Here is a 26,270-nt window from a genome sequence, read left to right on the forward strand (position 1 = left end):
AGTAGCATTACTTCTTTTCAGTAAACCCGCGTTTTCCCCTTCTCTGTCCAAATAACAGTCACTCTTCAAGGAAAGTACTTAATTCTGTAAAATCAATGAGAAGCGCAAACGTGCATTGTCTAATCCTCTAAACAACTTATAAGTTATGTGGTATATACTGGTTATTAGATTATCTCAAATTTACAGATTAAGAAATTGAGTCATCTTAGTCATTCAGATGTCCCCAAATCATAATTTTGTGATCATCTTGTGTTACAGAAAGGAAAACCAATTCTGATATACATGAATTTAACTCAGAAAATGACTCCTCCAACGGATGTGGTCGCCTCCAGTAATACAAGCAGAGAAAGGAGGGAGTTCAATGAAACTAAAATTGTCTTTTATCTTTCCTTTCCCCCAACCATTCCAGCCAGACTCTCAAGTTCTCTACGTGGCTGTGCAACCCCATCACAGACACTTCAGTGAAGATTCAGAACTGCAGCAGAAAAAAGTAGGATTATAACTAGTTCTTCCTTACCCTCCTAAAAGTTCTTAGATGATTTGCTAATTTACCACGGAGAATGCCAAGTAGCTGTTTGCTCTTACAGGAAATGTGATTTCCAGAGAATACACCGTAAGCTTCAGCTCATGTGAAGGGTATCTTCTGAAGCTCGTTTCCATGAAACTCGCCCTGTTAAATATCTCCCTTCCCGTGATTCGTGAGAGAGCCAGTCTAAAAACAAAAAATCTCCCCTTTGCTCCAGGTCGGAGATAATTTTCCTCTAGTTGCTGACAGTTTGGTGACCAGGCATTACTGAAAATGTGCACGTTGAACCAGCAGCAGATTTGTGTTTAAGAATAAACTGACAAATTTTCACTTCCTACCCTGAAATATTTAGAAAGGCAACCCAAAACTACAAGGGATAATAAATGTTAACTCTCAAATTATGGACTTTGAGTAAAGACATCCCAGTCCTTTTTCCCAGTGTGCTTTCCAGAGTAACTTAAGGTAGGAGTCCTATGTTCCAAATGATTACAATAATTTAGGTAATGTAAATGGGTGGACTTATTTCTTGATTGAGCACATTCCACCTCTAGATGCAGCCCCTAATCATTTCTAGGCAAGGGCTGTCACGTAGACCTATTATTGCCAGATCTTCCAATTTTCTCAAGAAAAGCCAAAAGTGAAGATTTTTATCTGTCAATGTTAAATACAGGCTTAAACTTAAAAAAAAAAAAAAAGTACTGTCAAAACAAAGCACATAGGTAGGTAACCAATCTGTAGGTAACTCATCCATAATCTCTGGCCTAATGATCCAGCTATTCTATAGCCTCAAAGCTAAGAGGACCAAAGAGTGGAAAAATTAAGTCCTATAGATGCATCAAGCCATGCTGCCCACATTTCTCCCATTGGTAGACTGAAATCTGCTGTTTCTCCTGAAGAAGTCTCTTGGGGTTCACCAGCTTTCATATGTAGATACTGACAAGCTAATAACTATTCAGAGAATATCCTGGTTCTTCCTTCAAAAGACGAAGTGTCAGACACATTTCATTTTTAACTTGTCTGGGTTGGTCTGTGGACTTAACTGGTCTGATCACGACCATAACAGCTGGTGGTCACCTCTGCTTTTCCGACCACCAAATTACTGCCCTTGATCATGTTCAGTTTCCCTCTATCCCACTTTCAGAGACAACCACAAGCTTCAGCAACTAGGCTCAAGCTTGCATGCATACACTTTAATCCCTCTATAATTAAAAATACCAGATAATACTTTGCTGATCAATAAACAAAGGTATTTATTCAGCACCCATGTGCCAAGCACTGCGCTAGGCACTGTGGTGGATACAAAAATTAAGACATGGTCCCTGCCCTTAAGGAGCTTACATTCTCATGAGGGAGACAAGACTAATATACATGTACCAGCTAGGAACAGTACAAGACAATATATAATTTGGCGTTAAGAATATGTCATACAGACTTGAAGCTTTATAGGGATTCAGAGACAGACAATAAAATAGGCCTTAGAGTCAAGATTTTTTGAGGAATCAGGAACAAGGCCAGGCCTTGAAGAACTGAAGAGACTTAAGTTGAGGTCCCTGTTAGGTAGAAGTGGGAGTAAAGTTAAGAAAAAAACAAGTATGCATATAATGTAGGGGCTTACTAAGAAGTCACTGTGGATTTCTGAGCAGAGGAGTGACTTGATCATACAAGATTCAACAATTTTATTGCAAACTCATAAAATATGTTTAAGTAGCCTGGAGACATCCTACAGAACACAGAAAATAATGGCAGGATCATGACTAACAACATAGCTGGAACTCACCTGTCAAAGAAAAACAGCTACAACATAAAACACTGGCAGGATAGATGACAATAGTTCTAGGAAGCCCATTACTCAACATGGCAATAGCTCCAATGCTTCCTTATTTTCAGAGGCCCCAGAGACTGAGGGTTTCATTATCCAGACCCAGGACTTAGGTGTTCTGCTTCTAGAGACTACACAAGAGGTATGAAAGATATGAGGACATACAAGAGTGACACAGAAAAAACAAGTGGAAGAGAGAAACAAATAGAAATCCATACTGGAAAAAAACGCACCGAAATGTATATAAAATGTATCTCCTAAGGAGATGCAATTTGTATGTCCATTTATTTTTAAATGAACGTATACCGTATTTCCATAACAAACAAAAAACACTATGCTTCAGTCAAGTGTGCTTTTCAGTATCACTAGAAGAATCCAGGAATCCCTCAAATTATGTGTAAGGTTAGTTGGTTGGTCTCAAAATTCCATGTATCAAAATCTCACTTTCAGTTTATTTGCATTGTGAAAGGGAAGTGTGTTCTGGAAGAACTAAGATTGAGAGGTAAATTGGGGAGAAAGTAAGGACTTTTCCTTATGTCCATTCAAGCACAGGTATCCTGTCAAGCAACACAGGGCTAGGAATGGTGGTTGTAGGGCTGGCCAAACTGATGAGAGGTGACTGAAATTACCACTGCTCAGGACACAGTGTAGTCAGTCACACAGCAGGGCATCCTGCCACTGGGAACTTGCACCCAAAAAATCGGAGAAATCAAAAACCCTGTAACTGCCTGCCTTTAGGCTGTACATTCAAAATGTATTTCCTGTTTTACCTAGTCATTAATGTATACAGATATTCCCTACTTAAATGAACAGTGAGTTAACAGACTTTAGGATTAGTATTTTACCACAAAAATGCCATTCATTGCATAACTCCAACTCAGGGAGAACAAATAAAACTAGAGAAACTCATTTCTAGCCCAAAAACAATTTAAAAACAAAAAACAAAAAAACAAAACTCTAACAAACGTCACTGATAAAGCGTTCTTGAGCAAAAACAAGATAGGATAAAACTTAAGAATCCCATAAGGATTATACATGCTAAGATTGGCTTTTAAACTTTGAAAACCTTTTTTAAACTGCTTAAAGAAAAAGCAGTCCCATAGACCCAGGTTCCATAAAATTGCAACAATCATATTCAAAGTTATTAGCAACATGTAAAATACTTAAATACCATTAGTTATGCAATTCCATTTAAAGACATTAAAACACTTTTCACTTCAGAAACAATCTGAAAATTCCTATTTAGGATGTCCATTATGTTTAAGCCTATGTCTATCTTTCTGAGGACAATGTCTGGAAAGCTACCCCTTAACAAAGGTTGAATGAACTACTACTAACAATCCACTTTTGGGAAAGGGACCTGTGCCTACATGCCGTTAATGAAAGCTGTTTGGAATCATCTCTTTCCTAGGGGTGCTCTTTCGACTCTTCCAGGTTCTGGAAGTTACTTAAGCAGTGTGAATGCAAACCTGCTGAGACTCAGGGAAGACTTAATATTTAGGGGAAGTATTTATTGAACCACAGCATTAAGTGCCTACTTCTGTGGACCCTGTCTAATTTCTACCTGATTGGGAAGGTAATTCAGGTACTTGGCTCTGAAAAGGTTCTTGAATTTTCACGAAGCAAATGACTAATGTTAACTAGCCAAAGACCCTGGAAGAACATATGCCTAGCTAACTGGTATCTGTTCATCTGGCTCCAAAGTCAACATTCTAACTTGGTTTCCAAATCTAATGAAAATCTGAGACCCTGTCTCTATTTTTTTTTTTTAATTAAAAAAACAAAAAACAAAACAAAACAAAAAAGGCAAAAAAAAAAAAAAAATGGCTGGGCATGGTGGCTCATGCCTGTCATCCTAGCACTTTGGGAGGCTGAGGTGGGAGGATTGCTTGAGTCCAGGAGTTCAAGACCAGCCTGGGCAACACAGTGAGACCCCATCTCTATTTAAAAAAAAAAAATTAATTAAAACTTTTTAAAAAATAAAATAAAATAAAAAGTCTAATGAAAATCTTCCTAGTTTTCCAAAAATGTGGCCCTTACCAATCTTTCCCTGGATACTTCTTAATGGAGAAATGTAAGTAAAGCAAATAAGATGCCACATTAGCTTACAGCTGACTTTCCTGTAGCTGAATTCCTACTGCTACAAGAACCATCCTCCCTCCTTTTTTTTCATGTTGTCTGACAAAGTTTGGCAAAACCCAGATGGAAAACAACCTATCCAGATGACAGAAATAAATCATCTTCCTGCTGAAGCTTGCATTCTGGGTTAGTAAGATGTACACAACCACAGCATGACAGCCACGTATTTCCAATCCTGAAATGAAATCCAGTTAAAAGTTGTGAAGACACAGGAAGAACAGCTGTGTAAACTGTTCTGAGCTCAGACCTACGCAGGAGGGCTACAATACATTATCAGAATTTAAAAGATCACACACAAAAGCTTTAATACAGTGAGAGAAAAATGGAATTCCGTTTTATTTTGTCCTCTCTGAAACTTCCATTTACACCATGGCCTCATCTATCAAGAAGAGGAAGAAAAGGCTCTGCCTTATACCATAAAAATCAAGTACTCATGTACTTGTTAGAGGTGGCAGGATATTTGTTTCTCCAGTTTTTTGGCTCTAAGAAATTACACTTTCAGTACCAGTGTAGTGAGGAACCACTGGCAAACTGTTGGAAATGTCTTCTGGATTAGTCAGTGTACCATTTCATAAAGTGCTTCTGGAGTTAAAATCTGCCAAGCTGTCAAAAGTGTCCACACTTTTGCAACAAAGGATAAAAGATCCCAGTGGGTATCACCGAGTCCTTCCCAGCTGGGTCTCATTATTGGCACTGCTGCTTTAACCTCCGAGCCGCTGGCCCTCACCCCAGGCGAAGCCTCCTGGCCGTTCTTCAGGTAGTGGATTGTAATTTGGATCCTCATCTGGTGTATCAAAAATAGCTTTCCTAAAAGACAAGCAACAGATATAATTTGGTCCCAGAGTCATCTCAGGTCCAAAGTACTACAAGGTCAGTTCAGGCCCCATAGGGTTTCCACCAATAGGTAAGCATTACACCTGCCTGCCAATTAAACAGTTAACATATTGTAAGAGCATCTATAATTATTAACATTTACATTAGCTTTTATCTTTTACTGATTTTAACTACAAAAGCAATCCAAATCATAATAATTACAGACAAGGAGGAAATAGAGATGAGCAAAATATCCTAAATTTCCAGAGGTAACTATTGTCAATGTTTTAGTTATTCTTTGGGAACTTTTACATTATGTCATTTTACAAAAGTTAGATCACACTACATCTGTTTTGTAACCTGACTTTCACATATTTATCATTAATGTTTCCCCTTAACCAAGGTATCACCCAAGTGTGCATCAACAGGTGAATGAACAAAATACGGTACACACATATAACAGAATTTTTTTTTTTTTTTTTGAGACGGGAGTCTCACTCTGTCGCCCAGGCTGGAGTGCCATGGTGCGATCTCGGCTCACTGCAACCTCCGCCTCCCGGGTTCAAGCAATTCTCCTGCCTCAGCCTCCCGAGTAGCTGGGATTACAGGCGCCCGCCACCACGCCCGGCTAATTTTTGTATTTTTAGGAGGGACGGGTTTTCATCATGTTGGCCCGACTGGTCTCGAACTCCTGAACTCAGGTGATCTGCCCGCCTCGGCTTCCCAAAATGCTGGGATTACAGGCATGAGCCACTGCACCTAGTCAACATGGTGAAACCCTGTCTCCACCAAAAATACAAAAATTAGCCTGGCGTGGTGGCGCATGCCTGTAATCCCAGCTACTACTCAGGCGGCTGAGGCAGAAGAATCACTTGCACCTGGGAGGCACAGGTTACAGTTAGCTGAGACTGCTCCACTGCACTCCAGCCTGGGCGACAGAGCAAGACTGTCTCAAAAAAAAGGAAGGAAATTCAGGCACATGGTACAACATGGATGAACCTTGAGGACTTTACGCTAAATGAAATAAGAAATAAGCCAGACAAAAAAGGACAAATATCGTATGATTCCACTTAGGTACAGAGTAGTCAAATTCAGAGAAGGAAAATAGAATGGTGATGGCTGGGGTGGGGAGTTGTTTAATGAGTACAGAGTTGTAGTTCTGTAGGATGAAGAGAGTTCTATGGATGGTGGTGATGGCAGCAAAACAGTATGAATATACTTAATGCCACTGAACATTTAAAATGAGTTAAGATGGTGAATTTTATGTTAGGTATTATTTTACCACAAAATTTTTAAAAAATTAACAAGGTATCCCAAGAAAAATTACTGCAGAACATAGGAGGGGATAGTAAATGTCCAAAAGACTCCCTAAGTACTATGATGTAGTAATTCAAAACCTCACTAAAGAAGGAACCATTAAAGCAGCATCCTCAATTTGCACTTATATTTCTACTTGTAATCCTCCACAGTTGATAAGATTAGAAATGTATCTGAAAACTTCTAATTTATACTGGAGTCAGAAAATAGTATAATTCAAAATGAGTTTTTAAAATCCTTACAAATTAACAATAAAAACAAACATACCAACAGAAAAAATGGGCAAAGGGCTGAATATGCAATTCAAAAAGGAAATCCATGTGGTCAATAAACGTGAGAATGTTTGCTCTCACAATAATCAAAGAAAAGCATATTAGAAAACTGAGATCCCGGCAGGCGTGGTGGCTCATGCCTGTAATCCCAGCACTTTGGGAGGCCGAGGAGGGTGGATCACCTGAGGTCAGGAGTTCAAGACCAGCCTGACCAACATGGCAAAACCCTATCTCTACTAAAAATACAAAATTAGCCGGGTGTGGTGGCGCATGCCTATGATCCCAGCTACTAGGGAGGCTGACGCAGGAGAATCGCTTGAACCCACGAGGCGGAGGTTGCAGTGAGCCGAGATTGAGCCACTGCACTCAAGCCTGGGTGACAGAGCAAGAATCCGTTTCAAAAAACAGCAACGACAACAAAAACAAAACTGAGATCCCTTCTACTGCCCAAACATTAGCAGGATGGGGGTGGGGGCACAGCCTGGAATAGGGAGTCAAGAGCCCCATCAGACCATGCACACATGGAGGTGGCCTGACGAGATGTTAGCCCGAGTAGGATGGGGAGGCATCCCTGTAAGAGGGCAGCCTGGTCTGGGGAATCTGAGGGTGAGTGAGATAAGCAAGGCATCCATATGGGAGAGGTGGAGACTATCCCGAAAGACTGGTTACATATGAGGGGTAATTAGGTAGGTAAAACAATCATAATAAGAATCAGGTTAGGACAGATGGAAAGGGCAGATGGAAAGGAGTGGTACATTCATACAACCAAATAATACTCAGCAATAAAAAGGAACAAATTACCAATAAATACAAGAACACAGATGAGTCTCAAAAACATTATGTTGAATGAAAGAAGCCTTATACCAAAGAGTACATGCATACTATACAATTCTACTCATGAAGTTGTAGAACATGAAAAACTAATCTACAGAGGAACAAAATCAGAATAGCAATTGTTTCTTGGGGGACAGGTACAATGATTGACAGGGAAGGACATCAGGGAACTTTCTGGTTGATGGTAATTTTCTGTCTTGATAGATACACAGATGTGTGCATTTATAAAAACTCAGTTGACACACTCAAGATTTGTGTATTTTGTTGCACATAAATACTAAACTCTAGTTACTGATATGCACACTCAAGTATACAAGGAATTAAGTATACATATAATGGCACATACATTTTGGATTGGAAAGCTAGATGTAGGGATAGGTGTGCAATAAGAATAGGAAACTATTAATTACAGAATCTATGTGGTGGCTACATGAAGCTCACTCCAATTTTTTTCTGATTTCCTATAAGTTTGTAAATTTTCATAATAAAATACTGGAGGAAACAAATACGAAAAAAGCTAGAATGAACCATGAGGTAGTACTAGAAATGGGAGTATAGTATAAACCCATGTTTTTAAAAATACATAGATCTAAAAATATACACGTGTATACATTATCATACATACATACATATAATTCCATTGCTCTGTTCACTGAGAGGATCTGGGAATAGCAACACTCCAATAGCAATGAGCACATCTAGCACCCAGATCTTGGCTTCTAAATACCATTCTCCACTTTAAAGGAACCAGGGCTCCTTGAAGAAACAGCTGATTCTAGGACTGGATCAAGGAGAGCACAAGATGAGCCTGGTATATCTTGTTGTGCCAGAAAACAATTGCAAAAAAATAAAAAAATAAAAAGTGGGGTGTAGTGGCTCACACCTGTAATCTCAGTGCTTTGGGAGGCCAAGAGACAAGAGGATCACCTGAGGACTGGAGTTCGAGACTAGCCTGGGCAACATAGAGAGACCTTGTCTCCACAAAAAAAAAATATTTAAGAAAGAAAATAAGCAGAGCTTGGTGGTGTGCACCTGTAGTCCCAGCTACTCAGGAGGCTGAGGTGGGAGGATCACTTGAGCCCAGGGGCTTGAGTTAACAGTGTGCTATGATCAATACCACTGCACTCCAGCCTGGGCAATGGAGTGAGACCTGTACTGCATATGTAATTTCTTGTAGGACTGAAATTGTTTCAAAACATTTTTTAAAAATCATAAACAATGAGACATCATCCTACAACTATTCAACTAGGAAAGGGTAAATAAAATGCCTCCCTTGTTTGATGAGGATGTGGGGAAATGAACAGTTATAAATGCTAGTTGAAATGTAAACTTGAACATCCATTCTGGAAGGCGTTTGGCAACAAAATAGGAATTCTACTTCTAGGAATTATCTTTTGAAAATAATCATGGATGTGTGCAGAGATTTAGCTACAAGGACATTCACCACTCCAATTACAGAAGAGAAAACCAAGCACTAATGTCAATGTCCATCAATAAGGGATTAGTATAATTACACCATATCCATACCATGGAATATCACCTGTTATAATTTTATAACACTTCAGGGTAGAAAAAACAATTATGACATACTAAGTTTACAAGGTTACAAAAATTGTTTTTTGAGACAGGGTGCCACTCTGTCCCCCAGCCCGAAGTGCAGTGGTGCGATCTCGGCTCACTGCAGTCTCAACCCTCTGGGCTCAAGCAATCCTTCCACCTCAACCTCTCGAGTAGCTGGGATTACAAGCACATGCCACCATATGCAGCTGATTTTTGGATTTTTTTGTAGAGATGGGGTTTTGCCATGTTGCCCAGGCTGGTGTCAAACTCCTGAGCTCAAGTGATCCGTCTGCCTTCACCTCTCAAAGTGCTGGGATTACAGGAATGTGTTATGTTGTCCAGGCTGGAATGCAGTGGCTATGTTAAAGGCCTAGCCCAAGAATAGCAGTGGCTATTCACAGGCGCAATCATAGTGTACTGCAGCCTTGCCTGGCTCAGCATTTTTAAAAAAAGTACACAAAGACTGAAGAATACACATTGAAAAGTTAACAATGGTGGCCACTGCTATACCCAAGTGTCGGGATAGTGGACAATTTCACTTTCTTCTTTTTTGCTTACTATTCTACAACAAACATTTTATAACAAAAACTCACATTTTACTTCTCAATTGAGCCCTTTTTAATATGGCATCTCCCAAGGATACCAAATTCCAGAGTAGAAAGAGGTCTAATAAATCAAAGTTCTACTGCACTCCAGCCTAGGTGACAGAGTGAGACTCCATGTAAAAAAAAAAAAAAAAAAAAAAAAAAAAAGAAATCAAAGTTCTATCTCAGGAAACTGAAGTGCAAAAAAGAAAGGACTTGCTCTATGGCTGGTCAGTGGGACAGCTACACCTGGTTTCCAGTCCAAAGCTATTTCCACTCTGCTTGACTGCTTATCTCAACCACCTGCTTGGCAGGCCACAAAGTCCACCATCAGAAACTTTCATCAGTTTTGCCCATTTTGCTACCTTACTTCACTAAACGTGGACAGCAGCTTTCATAAAACCAGCAGGCTCCTACCAGAATAGAAGTTCTAGTGGTCATCTCTAACAATTAACAGGTTACTCCCAAGATATCTTGAGCCTGTTGCCGTTGGTCTTGCCACAACCCTGGCACTGTCTGCTCCTACCCAGTCCAAGTGCTCTTCAACTGTAGCCAGAATGCTCAATCTGCAAATAGTTACTGACCTGAACTATGTGTACTAGGAGCTAGGGGAGCCAAAGAAAACACAGATCATGCCCCTGTCCTGGTTTGCCTGTAAGAGTATGTAACCTGGTGTTAAATACTCACAAAATAGATGGTGTTTTCAGAATTCTTATTCCACCAGGTTGATTGGGAAATACATCTTCCAAGAAAAAATATATGTGTCCAACTGCAATACCTAGAGTCAAGCAGAAATAAAGGATGAGGGAGAGAATTAAAATTTAGATTGCAGGTAGACCTACCAACATAAATTGCCTATATTTAGGATGAATGTCAACATAATTATTAAAAATTAAGGAACTAATATTGTAGTATTTTACAATAGGTAATACATGAAGGCCAAACAGAATAAACATGAAAAATAGTAACAAAATACTTTTACAGGTAAAATAATTTAAAAAACAGTGAGAAGAGCCTTACCCAAAAGGTCCACAATGATTGAGTTCCCCAACAACAAGGAAAATCCCATGAGCACCCAGGGCAGAAAGGGAGCCTGGAAGTTGAGAAGGCCGAAGAAGTTCATGCGGACATAGGGGTTCCTTCGGCTCCACACATAGACGAGCATTATTGTAAAGGCCTGGCCCAAGAAAACTAAGCTCACAAACAGACCGAAAAGCTAGCAGATGGCATTAAGGAAAATATCAACATTAAAAGTTTAATAGGGAAGACTGAGCAGGAGAACTAAAGATTGTGTTCTAACAAAAGTTTGAATTGGAAAAGTCAAGTTGTTACATCTTTAGAATAGAAGGAAAAACACCCAGAAAATAATTACCCAGAGCAATCAGGCAAAAATCTGCTTAGGCTAAATTATTGAGATTTACAGCTACTTCAAACAAATACTCTGCTTTCGTGAAGTTCTTGCCTCTTTGGAAAATGTGTTAATTCTTCGGTCAATAATTATATTAAAGCTTGCTCACGATTAGCACCTTTACAGAGATGAATAAAGCTAGCTGGAACAAAACCATCTTGTCAGACCGTACCATATCTAAGTCTATTGTATAGGTGAAAATTCTTTTTCTGAAAAAATAATTTATTGGTTTTGATAGCCACCAAGTAAATGTCTTACCAACTTAGTTTAAAAGTGAAGTACGCCAAGCAGTAATGATATAACTGAGTTGCTTAACAGTAACCCACCTGGGTTAAAAGTTCCTTTGACTTGCTCATCCTGTCCGACTGCTAGGCTTGGAAACTTGTCACAGAAAATGTGCTGTAAAATAAATGATAGTGCCCTGAAGCTAAGATCTAGAGAACTGTGGGAGACAGATGACAAGCTTTAGGAAGAGCCAGGGTGTTCTTCAACATTTTCCCGTGTTCTGTTTGTTGAAGGATACAGTCATTAAGAATCCACCAAAAAGGAACATAAATACAAAGTCTGCTGTCCGACCTCGGAAAGAGCCTTCTTCTAGCATTCGACAGTAACGATATCTTAAGTTCCAAGTTAAGAAAATATTAAGCACACGAATATGAACAAAGTAAAAATTTAATGTTATCTTGTAAGTACACCTGGATTCCATATTATTTGTAATTAGTCAAGTCTTCATTTGTATAAGAATGTTTGAGTGGTAATGTGATTACTTTTTTACCAAGCATTTTAGAAAAGGTCAAGACCAGCATCATTTTTTACAAACTGTCCCTGGCTGGGAACTAATCCAGATGACACACAGACATGCTTTCAGTCCCCTATTCTTTTTTTTTTTCTTTTGAGACAGAGTCTCGCTCTGTCACCTAGGCTGGAGTGCAATGGTGCCATATCGGCTCACTGCAAGCTCTGCCTCTCAGATTCAAGCGATTCTCCTGCCTCATTCTCCTGAGTAGCTGGGATTACAGTTGTGTGCCACCATGCCAGGCTATTTTTTGTATTTTTAGTAGAGAGCAGGTTTCACCATGTTGGCCAGGCTGGTCTCAAACTCCTGACCTCGTGATCCACTGCCTTGGCCTCCCCAAGTGCTGGGATTACAGGTGTGAGCCACCACACCCGGCCCTCCAGTCCCCTATTAAACCTTTAAAAATTTGTATTGTCTTTCCTGTGCTCAGCCACACCTTAATATGCACCATCTTTGCTTTCCCACATCCTAACTTGGAAGAAATCCGCAGCAAGAAGCCTTGTGTGCTAAACTACTTTTCCAGCCTGGCAGGTTGAGCACCTCAGTCAATAAAGATGAATTACGATGAGAAAAAACTTTAATGGAAACTTATCAGAATGATATCCTACATAGGATTTAAAATGGATTCCTGCCATCCTCAGGAAGGAATGCAGCTGCAGATGAGTTGAACTGTAACTCCCTCTTAATACACAGAGGGCAGGGGTGGAAGAGGAATGCCCTGCTCTGTGGCCCCAATTACCATTGGATCAGAGCTGGGGTTTTCCTTTCAACAAACCGGAACTTGACAAGCCCAGCAGACACAACCACTGTCTTTCAGCCAGTAGTTCCAGCAACCAGGACCCAAGGAGATCTCAAGTTCCTACTCCTCATGAACCCATTCCAAAACTTATGCCCAAATTCTGCTAAATTATCATTGTATTCAGGTTGTTTTACCGCTTTGAACCTGTTGGTGTTACTGTGGAGGTATGCCTCAATTAAATCAATTCTCCCCTCCCTTGATCAGATTTGTAAGTAACAAAAGAGCAGAAGTGCTATCTTTTTATGGTTAAAACCTCCCATTTGAACAAAGTGACCTACAAACATTTTCAAAACATTACTACCTAACCAACTACTTTATGTACCACTGACCCAGAAATCATAGCTAAGATGGTACCAAAAACAAGTAACAGGATTAAAAGTTTCAACTTAATTTTTTACTTCCTAAGAAAAAGTTTTGATGCTGACCCCATTTAATAAAGGATACAGAAAAATCATGTTAAATAAAAAATTGAATCCGACTGGCCCAAAAAATAAGAAGTTGGTGATTAATCTCCATATCTGTTAAAAAAAAATCAAGAGAAAGATGTATTAAGTAAAATAAATTACCAGGAAACAGTTCCATATTAATACAAAAGAAACATCCTATGACTGCGATGGTTGAGAAGCCTTGGACAGAGTGATACTCTGTTCTGAAACAAAAACGGGGGCATATAATCTGATGTTAGATTTTTTTTGCTGCTTTTAGTTCAACGTCTGAAAGACATCATTGGGACTGTGACATTTGTAATAATAGGACAGAAAATTTTAAATTGTGATCGTCTTATGGAGAAAGTTTGCTGGAAAAACTAGGTTAACCGGCAGAACAGAAAACAGTGCTTTCATATGTAGTATCATCATATAATAAATAGAACTGACATATCAGAGAAAAACTTCGGGGTCTAATATAAATTGCTGAGAAATGTTTACATTAGGCAGTCAGAAACATCTAAAAGAAAGGAAAATTCTTTTTTCTTAAACTGAAATTAAAAAAAAAAAAAAGAGATAGGTTCTCACTATGTTGCCCAGGCTGACTCAAACCCCTGGCCTCAAGGGATCATCCACCTCAGCCTCCCAAAGTGCTGGGATTACAGGCGTGAGCCACTGCACCCTGCCAAACACTTATTTTCTTGTTGGAAACCCTGATAGACCCTTCCCTACCCAACATCTCCACACCCACAGTAACCACTCGCAATTGGTAGAGTGCTTAACGTTTTAAAATGTCTACTATCTCTTGTGATCCTGAGACAAGCAGGCTACCCCCAATTCACAGATAGGAGATGAAAAGTTGACTAACTAGCTAAATATTAGTTATTCAGCTAAAAGTTGAACTTTTAAATGTCCTGACCAAGGACCCGCAGGAGTAGATGGAAACTCTCATGGCAAATCTAGAACTCCTAACTCCAAATGCACAGTGTCATCAAGAGTTTAACCCCAGGCAGAGTAAAGCCAAGTAGGAAGCAAGACTTACTTGGATGGAACTACAGCTCCATGTGAGTATTGTGGGAACACAGTGACAAGAGATGACAGGACTGCTTTACAGACCACTAAATTCTTGAGAATTGTTAACTATTAAAGTTGAAACAATTCAGTTCTACATATTAATTATCCAGATTTTAGAGTCCTCATCCTAGTGAGGAGACAAGCATATGCATAACTGCAAAGTAAAAGTGAGAGATGTTCTAAAACAAAGGAGGATGAGTACATAAAGGTTACACAAAAGCTGCGTTTTGAAAGGCAAGCTAGAGTTCAATGGATATAAAGTGAATGAAACACATTTGAGACAGACCGAACAGCATGTGTAGAGGCACAATTATTGGCTTTTGGGTCTCTCCCCTACTCCAACTATGGTAAGATCATCTGGGAACAGAAAAATCCATCTCTCTTTTAGCATTTTATTTTGAGACAGGGTTTCGCTCTTGTCTCCCAGGCTGGAGTGCAATGGCACAATCTCGGCTCACTGCAATCTCCGCCTCCCGGGTTCAAGTGATTCTCCTGCTTCAGCCTCCCCAGTAGCTAGGATTACAGGCATGTGCCATCACGCCTGGCTAATTTTTGTATTTTTAGTAAGAGACAGGGCTTTACCATGTTGGCCAGGCTGGTCTCGAACTCCTGACCTCAGGTGATCTGCCTGCCTCAGCCTCCCAAAGTGCTGGGATTACAGGCGTGAGCCACTGCGCCCAGCCTCTTTTGGCATTTTAATCACTGGAAAGGACCATCTCCCATTGCAATCTAATAAACCACCATATAGCTTTAGATGTTTGGAATTTGGTTAGTATGATCTGATCCCTGGAAGACAGATCACAATTTAAAAGCACTAACAGAATTGAGTTTCTGGACCATGGTGATAACACCAAGGTGGCGGGTGTGCCTAGGTGCTGAATGGACAAAATAAGGCCATCCCTGTGAGACAACCCCTAAGCAGCTAGCTAGTCAGCCTCCTCTCATACGACAACATTAAGTCTAAACCAGTGATTTCCAAATACAGGAACTGGACACATCAAAACGATGCAGGGAACTTTAAAAATAAAACACAGATTTTAATTCCTACCCTTGCAAATTCTGATTTGGTACTTGTTGAGGAGCTTGAGAATCTCTTCAAAGTTCCCTAAGGGATTCTCAAGTCCAACCAGGCTGCAGAATCACTGCTTTATATCCTGACAAGGCAACTTATAATCAAAGGTCCCCACTGGGTTCTTTTTTAGGATAGTGTATAACAGGATTTGCTACTAAACAGTAAGAAAAAGAAGAAACTGAAGCATTAATCACTATTGTGATGAACCACTTACTTGAAAGTGTTTAAAGATTAATTCAGGATTGAAGTACAACTGAAAAGGTGTGATCAATTCCAACTGCTGAAATAGAAAAAGAGCTTCTTAAAGCAAATCAACCAAGAAACAAAATTTCATCATTTACAACAAAGAATTAGTAGGTCTAGCAATTTCCAACTCTCGGTCACTTAGACTGATTTCCTTTAAGCCTTTCTTCTTAGGCCAGAGGAAGAGGTTGGTAAAGAATTCTCTAGGATTGGTAGAATTCTTTGTATCCTCAATACCTAACACAAAAAAGTCTGTTTTATGTTGCAATAGTTGAGGCTGACATGAAGAAATGAGGCAGACAGGTGGTGATATTTTAGACACAGGACAAATAAAAACAGCTGCTATGAATCTACCCACCACATGGGCACCACCTGAAACAGCTGTATGAAACAACAAAACTCACTTGAAATAACGGAGACTGGAGACCCTGCCACCGTTAGGGCTGGGTACCTCCAGCTAGCCCCTTATTTAGATTCAGAGACCCTTTTTATTATAAGCCATTCCCCTCTCGACAGTTTCCAGCTTGCTTTCCCCATTCCTGTTTCTTCACTAAACGGACCTTCCTCTCACTAGTCACCATGGTACCACCTGGCCATTGGCAGAGCTCTCGGACACATTTCTTGGGTGGGAGGCTCCCGCAACCCTAACCCGCTATAGGTCGGGCGCTCATCTCTTAGAAACTGACCTGACCCCCCATGAAGCAGCACTCCCTTCTCACGTCACTGGATAAGCATTCTTGGCGCCAACTCGAACCCCAGAGTAATCCCTGTACGCCTCCACCCATCCCCGGGACCAGCCCCTCTGGGCCTCCCCGAGGCCCAAACCCCAGTTTCCTGAAGACCCAGTCATATCCAGCCCAGATAATGAGAAGGTGGCACTGCAGCTGCTCACCACGGCGGCGGTGGTGAGGACGCAGGCAGTGGTGTAGGCGCGGCTGACCGGTGGGATCTGCAGGTACTCCAGCCGCAAGCTCTGGTACGCCATCTTCCCCACCGTCGCCTGCCCCACCCCCCGCCCCATTTCCCCTTCCGCCAGCAGGCCCCGGCGGCGGGGCGGGCCCAAAGGCTCCCCGCCCACTTTAGTTTTCCCGCGACTGCCCAATCAACGCCAAGCAACCGGCCAGCCGCCAATCCGTAGAGACCTAAGGAACGCACATCCGCCAATCACGAGTTGCGTCGCCACCGCCCCCCAGCGCCCCATCTCCCCACCCTCTCTTCTCCACCAGCCAACGTCCGGGAAAAACGAGTAAGTCCAGGTTCGTTCTGCCAATCCCCGCCGGCCACAGCTAACTTTCCCGCCCGGCCCCTTTCTGTCATAATTGAGGTGTCCACAACCAGCCAATCAGGAACGCGAGAGTATCCCGCGTTTGCTTTCGCTCGCCGAGGCGCGTATCAGTCGGAATTTTGGGGAGCCAACCGCGCCGTCGGTCCCTGGCAAGCCAGCTGCGGTTTCAAGGAGGTGGCGGGAAGCCTGTGTGTGCTCGAATTCGTCACCCTCATGGTCGCTCCGGTAAGTGCTGCGGGGCAGCATTTTCTCTGAGGAGGAGCGGGGACGGGCGAGACTGGCTTAAGCGTCTTCGCGAGGGAGCGCGGCGGCCTGTGTGTCGGCCTCACCCCGGGCTCCGACCTGAAGGTCCCAGCATGCAGCGCGGGCGCGGGGCCCGACGGAAGCCGGGAGCCGGCCGGAAGCAGTTCCTGCGCTCTGGCTTCTGGGTCCTGTCCTGCGCGATCGCGGGGTCTTAGACAGCTCAACTCGCCGAGATGACCTGGGCACCTCTGCGTTGAATCGGCAAATACTGATCAAGCCGCATTTATTCTGCTCTCAGGAACTCTAAGTCTAGCAGAGAAGATGAGGCGGTAGATGTTCATCAGTCAGTGCCCGAAGAGAAGTCCTAATGGGAATTCGAAGAAAGGAGTTAATCAAGGAAGTGTATTTTTTTGTTGTTGTTTGAGATGGCGCCCACCTGTAATCCCAGCTACTTGGGAGGCTGAGCTAAGAGGATCACTTGAACTTAGGAGGCAGAGGTTGTAGCGAGCCGAGATCATACCACTGTACTCCAGCCTGGGCGAAAGAGTGAGACTTTGTCTCAAACAACAACAACAAGAAAATTAGCCAGGCATGGTGGCCTGCACCTGTTGTCCTGGCTACTTGGGAGACTGAGGTGGGAGGATTGCTTGGGCCCGGGAGGTTGAGGCTGCAGTGATCCGTGATCGTGCCACTGCACTCCAGCCTGGGCGACAGAGCGAGAACATGTCTCAAAGAAAAAAAGAAAAACAGAAAGAAATCCTACCTTACATATACAGTCAAACAGTTATAACCACTCCATATTTAGCCATTACAAACGTAAATTTTTATTTTATTTTATTTTATTTTTTGAGACAGAGTCTCGCTCTGTTGCCCAGGCTGGGGTGCAGTGGCACAATCTCGGCTCACTGCAACCTTCGCCTCTCGGGTTCCAGTGATTCTCCTGCCTCAGCCTCCCGAGTAGCTGGGATTGCAAGTGCCCACCATCACGCCTGGGTAATTTTTGTATTTCTAGTAGAGATAGGGTTTTGCCATGTTGGCCAGGCTGGTCTCGAACTCCTGACCTCAGGTGATCCGTCCATCCGGCCTCCTAAAGTGCTGAGATTACAGGCTTGAGCTATGGTGCTCAGCCTACAAACATAAATTCTTAAGATTGGCTGCATCTTATCTTCCCATAAGAAGATTTGACTGTACTGCTTATTGCAAATTATTTCATAAAGTGCATCCTAAATTCACCTGATAATTGAAGTAGCAGTTTGTTTTAGCTAATTGCCTGTATCTGAAGGAATAATAAAATTTCTCTTATTTCTATGACAAGCATATCATTTCATCTCAGAAAAAGATGCCTAGGTTGAATTCCCACAATGATAAGGAGATAGGGGTTTTATTTTCCTAGATGTTTATATTTGAGAGGAATTACTCGCAGACCCTTGAAAAAACATGTCAGGGTTATAAAGCTGACAAGGGACTTACTCATCTTCTAATTGGGTTTTTTTCAGATGGCTTGGCTGGAGGACAAGCAAATTGAGGACATTGGCAACGGAGTGATCAAAATGATAGATCATGAGGCCTAAAATGAATAAGGAAAGAAGAGAAGTGGCAGAGGCTGAGAACAGAAAGAGAGGGTGGAGGGGCTGTAAATCTTGAAGATTAGGGTATAATATGAGTATATGAGTAAGATTTGGAAGAATTGTATAGGAGGCAGTAGTCAAAAAGTAGAAGCAGTTTGGAAGAGTAGTTACAAATATCAAGAGCCAGGTGGCTAAAAGGTGGAGCTATAGGTCATTGAAGCTCAAGAAACTGAGTCTCTAGGGCATTGGTTAAGTCATCTGTCTAGACTTCAAAGTTGTCTAGGATGATAATTCAGAAGACTGATCTGTGCCAAAGTCACAGGTAAGGGAAGTGAACAACGAGGAGGGGAAAAGGGAGGGTATAGGCTGATGGAAGGAGCCTCAGAGAGGCAAGAGTTTATATCCTGTTGTGGGAGTGGCATCAGGTATAAAGGAACACAAACTCCTTATTTTTTATTGATTTGCTTCTTTGTTTGCTATATGTAATGTGATTGGTTACTTCCTGCAGAAGATTTTTTTTTTTCCAAATGAATTATTTCATTTTTACATTTGCAGGTTTTTCACGACTGAAAATAACATAGCAAAATAAGCCAAGATGTCTGTGGATCCAATGACCTACGAGGCCCAGTTCTTTGGCTTCACGCCACAAACGTGCATGCTTCGGATCTACATTGCATTTCAAGACTACCTATTTGAAGTGATGCAGGCCGTTGAACAGGTTATTCTGAAGAAGCTGGATGGCATCCCAGACTGTGACATTAGCCCAGTGCAGATTCGCAAATGCACAGAGAAGTTTCTTTGCTTCATGAAAGGACATTTTGATAACCTTTTTAGCAAAATGGAGCAACTGTTTTTACAGCTGATTTTACGTATTCCCTCAAACATCTTGCTTCCTGAAGATAAATGTAAGGAGACACCTTATAGTGAGGAAGATTTTCAGCATCTCCAGAAAGAAATTGAACAGTTACAGGAGAAGTACAAGACTGAATTATGTACTAAGCAGGCCCTTCTTGCAGAATTAGAAGAGCAAAAAATTGTTCAGGCCAAACTCAAACAGACGTTGACTTTCTTTGATGAGCTTCATAATGTTGGCAGAGATCATGGGACTAGTGATTTTAGGGAGAGTTTAGTATCCCTGGTTCAGAACTCCAGAAAACTACAGAACATTAGAGACAATGTGGAAAAGGAATCGAAACGACTGAAAATATCTTAATTGCTCAGTAGTCAAAAGGAGGAGCCTGTCAAAAAGTAGAATCATAAGGAATTTATACCAGTGACTGTTCAAACCAACCATACTTTTTATTAGATTTGCTTTGTCAACTCTTTCTTGTATTCTGTGTTTTCCTCTTTTTTGGTCCACTTTGCTGAGGTATGAAGTGTACTACTTTGAACTAGGCTGAAGCATCTGTTCCTTAGAGTCTTCTAGTAAGTGGGAAGGGATCAAACAAAGAAGCCATGACCAGTTAAAGATATTTGCAGAGTTATACCTTGGTCATAAGTCCTTTGTGACCTTGATTATTTTGGCTTACTCTTTGGATGAGACCAGACAAGAAAAGGATTAAACGGGTGGCTCCTTTAATGTTATTATTATTGTTTTTGAGACAAGGTCCCCTTCTGTCACCCAGGTTAGAGTAGATTTCAGTGGCACAATCTTGGCTCACTGCAACCTCTGTGTCCTGGGCTCAAGTGATCCTCCTGCCTCAGCCTCCCAAGTAGCTAGGACCACAGGTGCATGTCACCATGCTTGGCTAATTTTTTTGCAGAAACGAGGCCTCACTATATTGTCCAGGCTGAGTGGCTCTTTTATTAACCAGTCATTACACTGCGGAACAGCCAACATAGAGTACTTGCTCTCGCCCTGTGAATTTTCTTTCATGAGGGAGTCAATATGTAGTGGAAAGAAGCATGTAGCAAAAAAGACAACCTTGACCTTTAATAAAAAAGAAGTTGGTTTATTTCCAAAATAAATCCCCTGACAAAAAACCTGGTGATGTTAAGCAATTGACTGTCTTAGAGTCCAGCAGAAGACCTTAGACAAAAAAAGCAGAACCCACTGGAGTAGAAAAGGAAGCATGTAGCATATACTCAGTAGTGAAATTTAATTTTACTGACTGTTAGGTATCTATGCCAATTTGTTTTCATACTTCAGTTGGTTTTGGAATCTGCCTTATACCTAATATTTAATTATTTATTCACACTCATAAGCATCAAATATTTAATGCCCTCAGTGGGAAATTTGTGTTTAAACTCAATGGAATCTAATATTTCTTTATGTCGTTAGTCCCTGTAAAATGTTAGGTCACCCAAGGAAAGGGGAGAAATAGCAATGGTTGTTCCTAAGGTATTGCTTGCCCTCCATGTCTTCCTAAAGAGCAGAACTTGGAGTTTCTCCTTTATGTAGAGAAGAAGTAACTTAGGGTGTATTTGCAATGAAATATTCATAGATATTGAAAGCTTGTGTTTACATGAAATATGTTTATTATCAAGAAGTCCTTTTTCCAATTCTGTACATTAAATATATGTGTTTTAAAGGGTTTGGTTTTTTATTTTCTGCTGTCTATAATGCCATGGTATATTTCTTTCCAGTATGACTTTTTACTCAATTGAAAACACTATCTTTTTCACATTTATAGCTTATTCAGAATCTACTGTAGTGGGTCGAACAGTGATCCCTCCGAAGATAGGTCCATGTCCTAATTCCTGGAACCTGTGAATGTTGCCTTATTCAGAAAAGGGGTCTTTACAGGTATAATTAAGGATATGGAGATAAGGAGATCATCCTGCATTATTTGGATGGACCCTAAATCCAGTGAAAAGTCTCCTTAGAAAGGCAGAGGGAGATTTCAGACAGAAAAGCAGGAGGTATTATGACCTAAAGGCAGGTTGGGGCCGGGCATGGTGGCTCACACCTGTAATCCCAGCACTTTGGGAGGCCTAGGTGGGCAGATCACTTGAGGTCAGGAGTTCAAGACCAGCCTGGCCAGCATGGTGAAAACCTGTCTCTACCAAAAATACAAAAAATTAGCCAGGTGTGGTGGTGCATGCATGTAATCCTAGCTACTCGGGAGGCTGAGGCAGGAGAATCGCTTGAACCCGGGAGGCGGAGGTTGCAGTGAGCGGAGATCGTGCTACTGCACTCCAGCCTGGTGACAGAGCAAGACTCCATCTCAGAAAAAAAAAAAAAAAAAGTTTGGAGTAATGCAGCCCCCACAAGCTGGAAGAGGCAAAGAAGAGATTCTGCCTTAGAGCCAACAGGTGGATTGCATTTCTGGCTTCCGGAACTGTGAGAGAATATGTTTTAAGTCATCAGTTTGTTACAGCAGTCACAGGAAACAATATACCTATTAGTAGGCATGTTAGTGAAATCAGAATATTGAGATGTTCATGAGGATATAAGCTATCTATTAAGGAAACTACTGCTGAGGCCTTGTCATTATTATATGCAGTAATATGGTTCATCTTAATACAGTTAAGTATGGTCATGACCTGGATAGAAGGGTGAAATCCAGTGTTTGAACTCGGGTCCATTTTGTGTTGAGTACATGCTTAATAATTGCTGGACATTACTGTTGCTGTTTGTTATGGTGGTGTCTCTGCAGAAATAATATAGTTGACCCTATCATCCTCTAATAAGTAAATTCTCCCTTCAGAAATTTATGACTAAATCAGAATTATATACAGTTGTTTACCCATTCTCTGCTTCCCTGGAATGCAAGGTTGTTTTAACGTGTGAAAATGCATCAATAGAACAGAATAAATAGAACCACAAGAGAATAAAGGATAAAATTGTCCCATCTCCCATCCAGCATCAATCTCACCCAATTTCTCACTTCCCCCCCCCACCCCAATACGAGATCCCGTTGTTCTGTAATACCAAACCTTCCCTGGTTTTATTTATTCTCTACTGTCATGCCTATTCACCACTACATAATGGATGTAAATGCAAAAAAAAAAAAAAAATTCTTAACATAGCTGGGTGCAGTGGCTCATGCCTGTAATGCCAGCACTTTGGGAGGCTGAGGCAGGCAGATCGCCTGAGCTCAGGGGTTCAAGACTAGCCTGGGCAACATGATGAAACCCTATCTCTACTAAAATACAAACATTAACCAGGTGTGGTGGCGCGCTCCTGTAATCCCAGCTACTTGGGAGGCTGAGGAACGAGTATTGCTTGAACCCGGGAGGTGGAGGTTACAGTGAGCCGAGATTGCACCACTGCACTCCATCGTGGGTGATAAGAGTGAGACTGTCTCAAAAAGCAAAAAACAAACAAAAATTAGCCAGGCGTGCTGGCGTGCACCTGCAATCCCAGCTACTCAGGAGGCTAAGGCACGAGAATCACTTGAACCCGGGAGGCAGAGGTTGCAATATGAGACGAGGTCCTGCCGCCGCACTCTAACCTGGACAACAGACTGAGACTCTGTAAAAACAAACAAACAAACAAAAAAAGCCAGGCATGGTGGCTCACGCCTGTAATCCCAGCACTTTGGGAGACTTGATGTGGGAGGATTGTTTGAGCACAGGAGTTCAAGACCAGCCTAGGCAACATAGTGAGACCCCATCTCTACAAACACTAGAAAAAATCAGCCAGGCATGGTGGTACATGCCTGTAGTCCCAGAGACCTGGGAGGCTGAGGTGGGAGGATAGCTCAAGCCAGGGAAGTTGAGGCTGCAGTGAGCCATGGTTATGAACACTGCACTCCAGCCTGGGTAACGGAGTGAGACCCTGTCTCAAAAAAAAAAAAAAATCCTCAACAAAATATAAGTAAATCAAATCCAGTAGTATATAAAAAGGATTATACACGATGACCAAGTGGGATTTATCCCAGGAATGTAAGGTTGGTTTAACTGCTGAAAATGAATTAATGAAATACACCACCTCAATAGAATAAAGAACAAAAACCCTATGATCACCTCAACGGACACATAAAAACATTTGAAAAAATTCAACACCCCTCCATGCCAAAAACACTCAACAAACTAAGAACAGAAGGGAATTTCCTTAACCTGATAAAGGGCATCTATGAAAAACTCACAGCTCACATCACACTTAATGGTGAAATACTGAATATCAGGAAAGAAAGCAAAGGAGGTCCACTCTCAGCATCCTATTCAGCATTTGCTGAAGATCCTACCCAGGAAAGTTTCCCAAGAAAGAGAAATAAAAGGAATCCAGATTGGAAAGACAGATCGTATCTGCAGATGATATGATCTTGTAGAAGACCATTCTGTTGTCATCTTAAACTATTAGAACTAATAGTTATGATTATTAGAACAAATAAATGAGTTTCAGCAAGGATTCAGAATATAATATCAATGTAAGAAAAGCTATTATTTTTCTTTTTTTGAGATAAGGTCCCGCCCTGTTGCCCTGGCTGGAGTGCAGTGGCAAGATCTCAGCTCACTGCAGCCTCAACCACCCGGGCTCAAGTGATCCTCCCACTTCAGCCTCCAGAGTAGCTGAGACCACAAAGAGCTTGCCATCATGCCCGACTAATTTTTTAAATTATTAGTAGAGATGAGGTCTTGCTATGTTGCCCAGGCTGGTCTCAAACTCACAGGCTCAAGTGATCCTCCTGCCTCAGTCTCCCAAAGTGCTGGGATTACAGGCATGAGCCACTGTACCAAGCCTCAATTATTTTTCTATGCACTAGCAATGAGCAAACAGGAAATGAAATTGAGAAATCAATTCCATTTTGAAGACACCAAAAATAAAATCCTTTGAAGAAATTTAACAGAAAATGTAGAAAACTCATTGTATTAGTCCGTTTTCATGATGCTAATAAAGACACGATCCCTATCAAAATTCTAATTGACTTGTTTGTAGAAATTGGCAAGCTGATCCTGAAGTGTATATAGAAATTCAAAAGACCTAGACTAGCAAAAGCAATTTTGACAAAGAATAACAAAGTTGGAGAACTCATACTTTCCAATTTCAAAATTTACTGCAAAGCTACAGTTATCAGGACTGTGTGTTAATGGAATAAAGATAGACATATAGATAAATAGAGGTAAGAATCCAGGCCAGGTGAGGTAGCTCACGCCTGTAATCCTGGCACTTTGAGAGTTCAAGGCAGGTGGATCACTTGAGGTCGGGAGTTCAAGACCAGCCTGGCCAACATAGTGAAACCCCATCTCTAATAAAAAAAAAAAAAACAAACAAAAATTAGCCAGACATGGTGGCGCAAACCTTTAATCGCAGCTACTTGGGAAGCTGAGGCAGGAGAATCACTTGAAGCTGGGAGGTGGAGGTTGCAGTGGGCCGAGATCATGCCACTGCACTCCAGCCTGGGGGACAGAGTGAGACTCCATTTCAAAAAAAAAAAAAAAAAAAAAAGAGAATCCAAAAATTAACCCTCACACACACACAGATACTTTTAAAAAACAACAAAAACCAGAAATTAACCCTCACATTTACAGTCAAATGATTTGGATAAGGGTGCTGGGATAATTCAATGGGGGAAGAAGAGTCTCTCAACAGACAGTGTTGGGATAACTGGACGCCCTCATACAAAAGAATGAAGTTGGATCCTACTGCACACCATGTACAAATATGAACTTAAAATGGATCAAAGACCTACATTTAAGAGCTAAAACTATAAAACTCTTAGAAGAAAACATGTATTAGGTTTAAATCTTCATAATCTTTGTGGGTCAGTAGTTTCTTAGCTACGTCACCAAACACATAAGCAACAAAGGAAAAATAGATGAACTGGATATCATCAAAATTTAAAACTTTTGTGTTTCAAAGACACCATCACAAATGTGAAAAGACAACTCACAGAATGGGACAATAAATTGTAAATCATTTAATAATGGACTTGTATCTAAAATATATAAAGAACCCTTAGAGGCCAGGCGCGGTGGCTCACGCCTGTAATCCCAGCACTTTGGGAGACCGAGGTGGGCGGATTGCCTGAGCTCAGGAGTTCGAGACCAGCCTGGGCAACACGGTGAAACTCCGTTTCTACTAAAATACAAGATATTAGTCAGGCATGGCAGCGTACACCTGTCATCCCAGCTACTGGGGAGGCTGAAGCAGGAGAATTGCTTGAACCCAGGAGGCGGAGGTTGCAGTTTATGGTGCCACTGCACTCCAGCCTGGGCAATAGAGCGAGACTCTGTCTCAAAAAACAAACAAACAAACAAACCATCTCTACAAAAAATACAAAAATCAGCTGGGCATTGTGGCGTTCACCTGTAGTTCCAGCTACTTAGGAGGCTGAGGTGGGAGAATCGTGTGAGCCCAGGAGGTGAAGGTGGCAGTGAACCAAGATTGTGTCACTGCACTCCAGCCTGAGTGACAGAGCCAGACCCAGTCTCAAAAAAAACAAACAAAAGAAACAAAAAATGTCCCAATATCAATTGTAATGGTTGCACAACTCTGAGTATACTAAAAGCCATTGAATTGTACCCTTTAAATGAGTGAGTTATGAGTTATATGAATTATGTCTTAATATAGCTGGTAAAAATAAGAATACACACTCCAGAAACAA

The 26,270-nt window shown here is 41.4% G+C and overlaps 2 protein-coding genes across 11 annotated transcripts; one reads left to right on the forward strand and one right to left on the reverse strand.

The window, feature by feature from the left end:
- Positions 1–4,791: 4,791 nt before the first annotated feature.
- On the reverse strand, positions 4,792–17,324 carry DERL2 (derlin 2). Of its 7 annotated transcripts, none has more exons than XR_010152783.1 (8): positions 16,891–16,998; positions 15,653–15,718; positions 13,312–13,385; positions 11,796–11,889; positions 10,885–11,080; positions 10,552–10,642; positions 8,350–8,501; positions 4,792–5,291 (listed from the first exon to the last, which is right to left on the reverse strand). XR_010152783.1 is itself a non-coding variant. In XM_009431690.4 (7 exons), the coding sequence occupies exons 1-7, from the start codon at positions 16,996–16,998 to the stop codon at positions 5,186–5,188; spliced, it is 735 nt and encodes a 244-aa protein (XP_009429965.1). In that variant the 5' UTR covers positions 16,999–17,324; the 3' UTR covers positions 4,792–5,185. The 7 variants fall into 7 exon arrangements, 4 of the variants coding, with proteins under 4 accessions (XP_009429965.1, XP_016786829.1, XP_511992.3 ...); XR_008540478.2 differs by lacking the exon at positions 16,891–16,998 and adding an exon at positions 16,574–16,731 and having other exon boundaries at positions 15,653–15,715; XR_010152784.1 differs by lacking the exon at positions 16,891–16,998 and adding an exon at positions 16,368–16,466.
- MIS12 (MIS12 kinetochore complex component) lies at positions 16,893–21,308 on the forward strand. 4 transcript variants are annotated; one of them, XM_009431689.5, is made up of 4 exons: positions 17,053–17,191; positions 17,508–17,538; positions 18,706–19,099; positions 19,333–21,308. In XM_009431689.5, the coding sequence occupies exon 4, from the start codon at positions 19,373–19,375 to the stop codon at positions 19,988–19,990; it is 618 nt and encodes a 205-aa protein (XP_009429964.1). In that variant the 5' UTR covers positions 17,053–17,191; positions 17,508–17,538; positions 18,706–19,099; positions 19,333–19,372; the 3' UTR covers positions 19,991–21,308. The 4 variants fall into 4 exon arrangements, with proteins under 4 accessions (XP_001166929.1, XP_003952999.1, XP_009429964.1 ...); XM_003952950.5 differs by lacking the exon at positions 17,508–17,538 and having other exon boundaries at positions 16,898–17,191; XM_001166929.6 differs by lacking the exons at positions 17,508–17,538; positions 18,706–19,099 and having other exon boundaries at positions 16,893–17,191.
- Positions 21,309–26,270: the final 4,962 nt, after the last annotated feature.

Source organism: Pan troglodytes, chromosome 19, assembly GCF_028858775.2.
Source record: "Pan troglodytes isolate AG18354 chromosome 19, NHGRI_mPanTro3-v2.0_pri, whole genome shotgun sequence".
Classification (NCBI taxonomy): Eukaryota; Metazoa; Chordata; class Mammalia; order Primates; family Hominidae; genus Pan; species Pan troglodytes.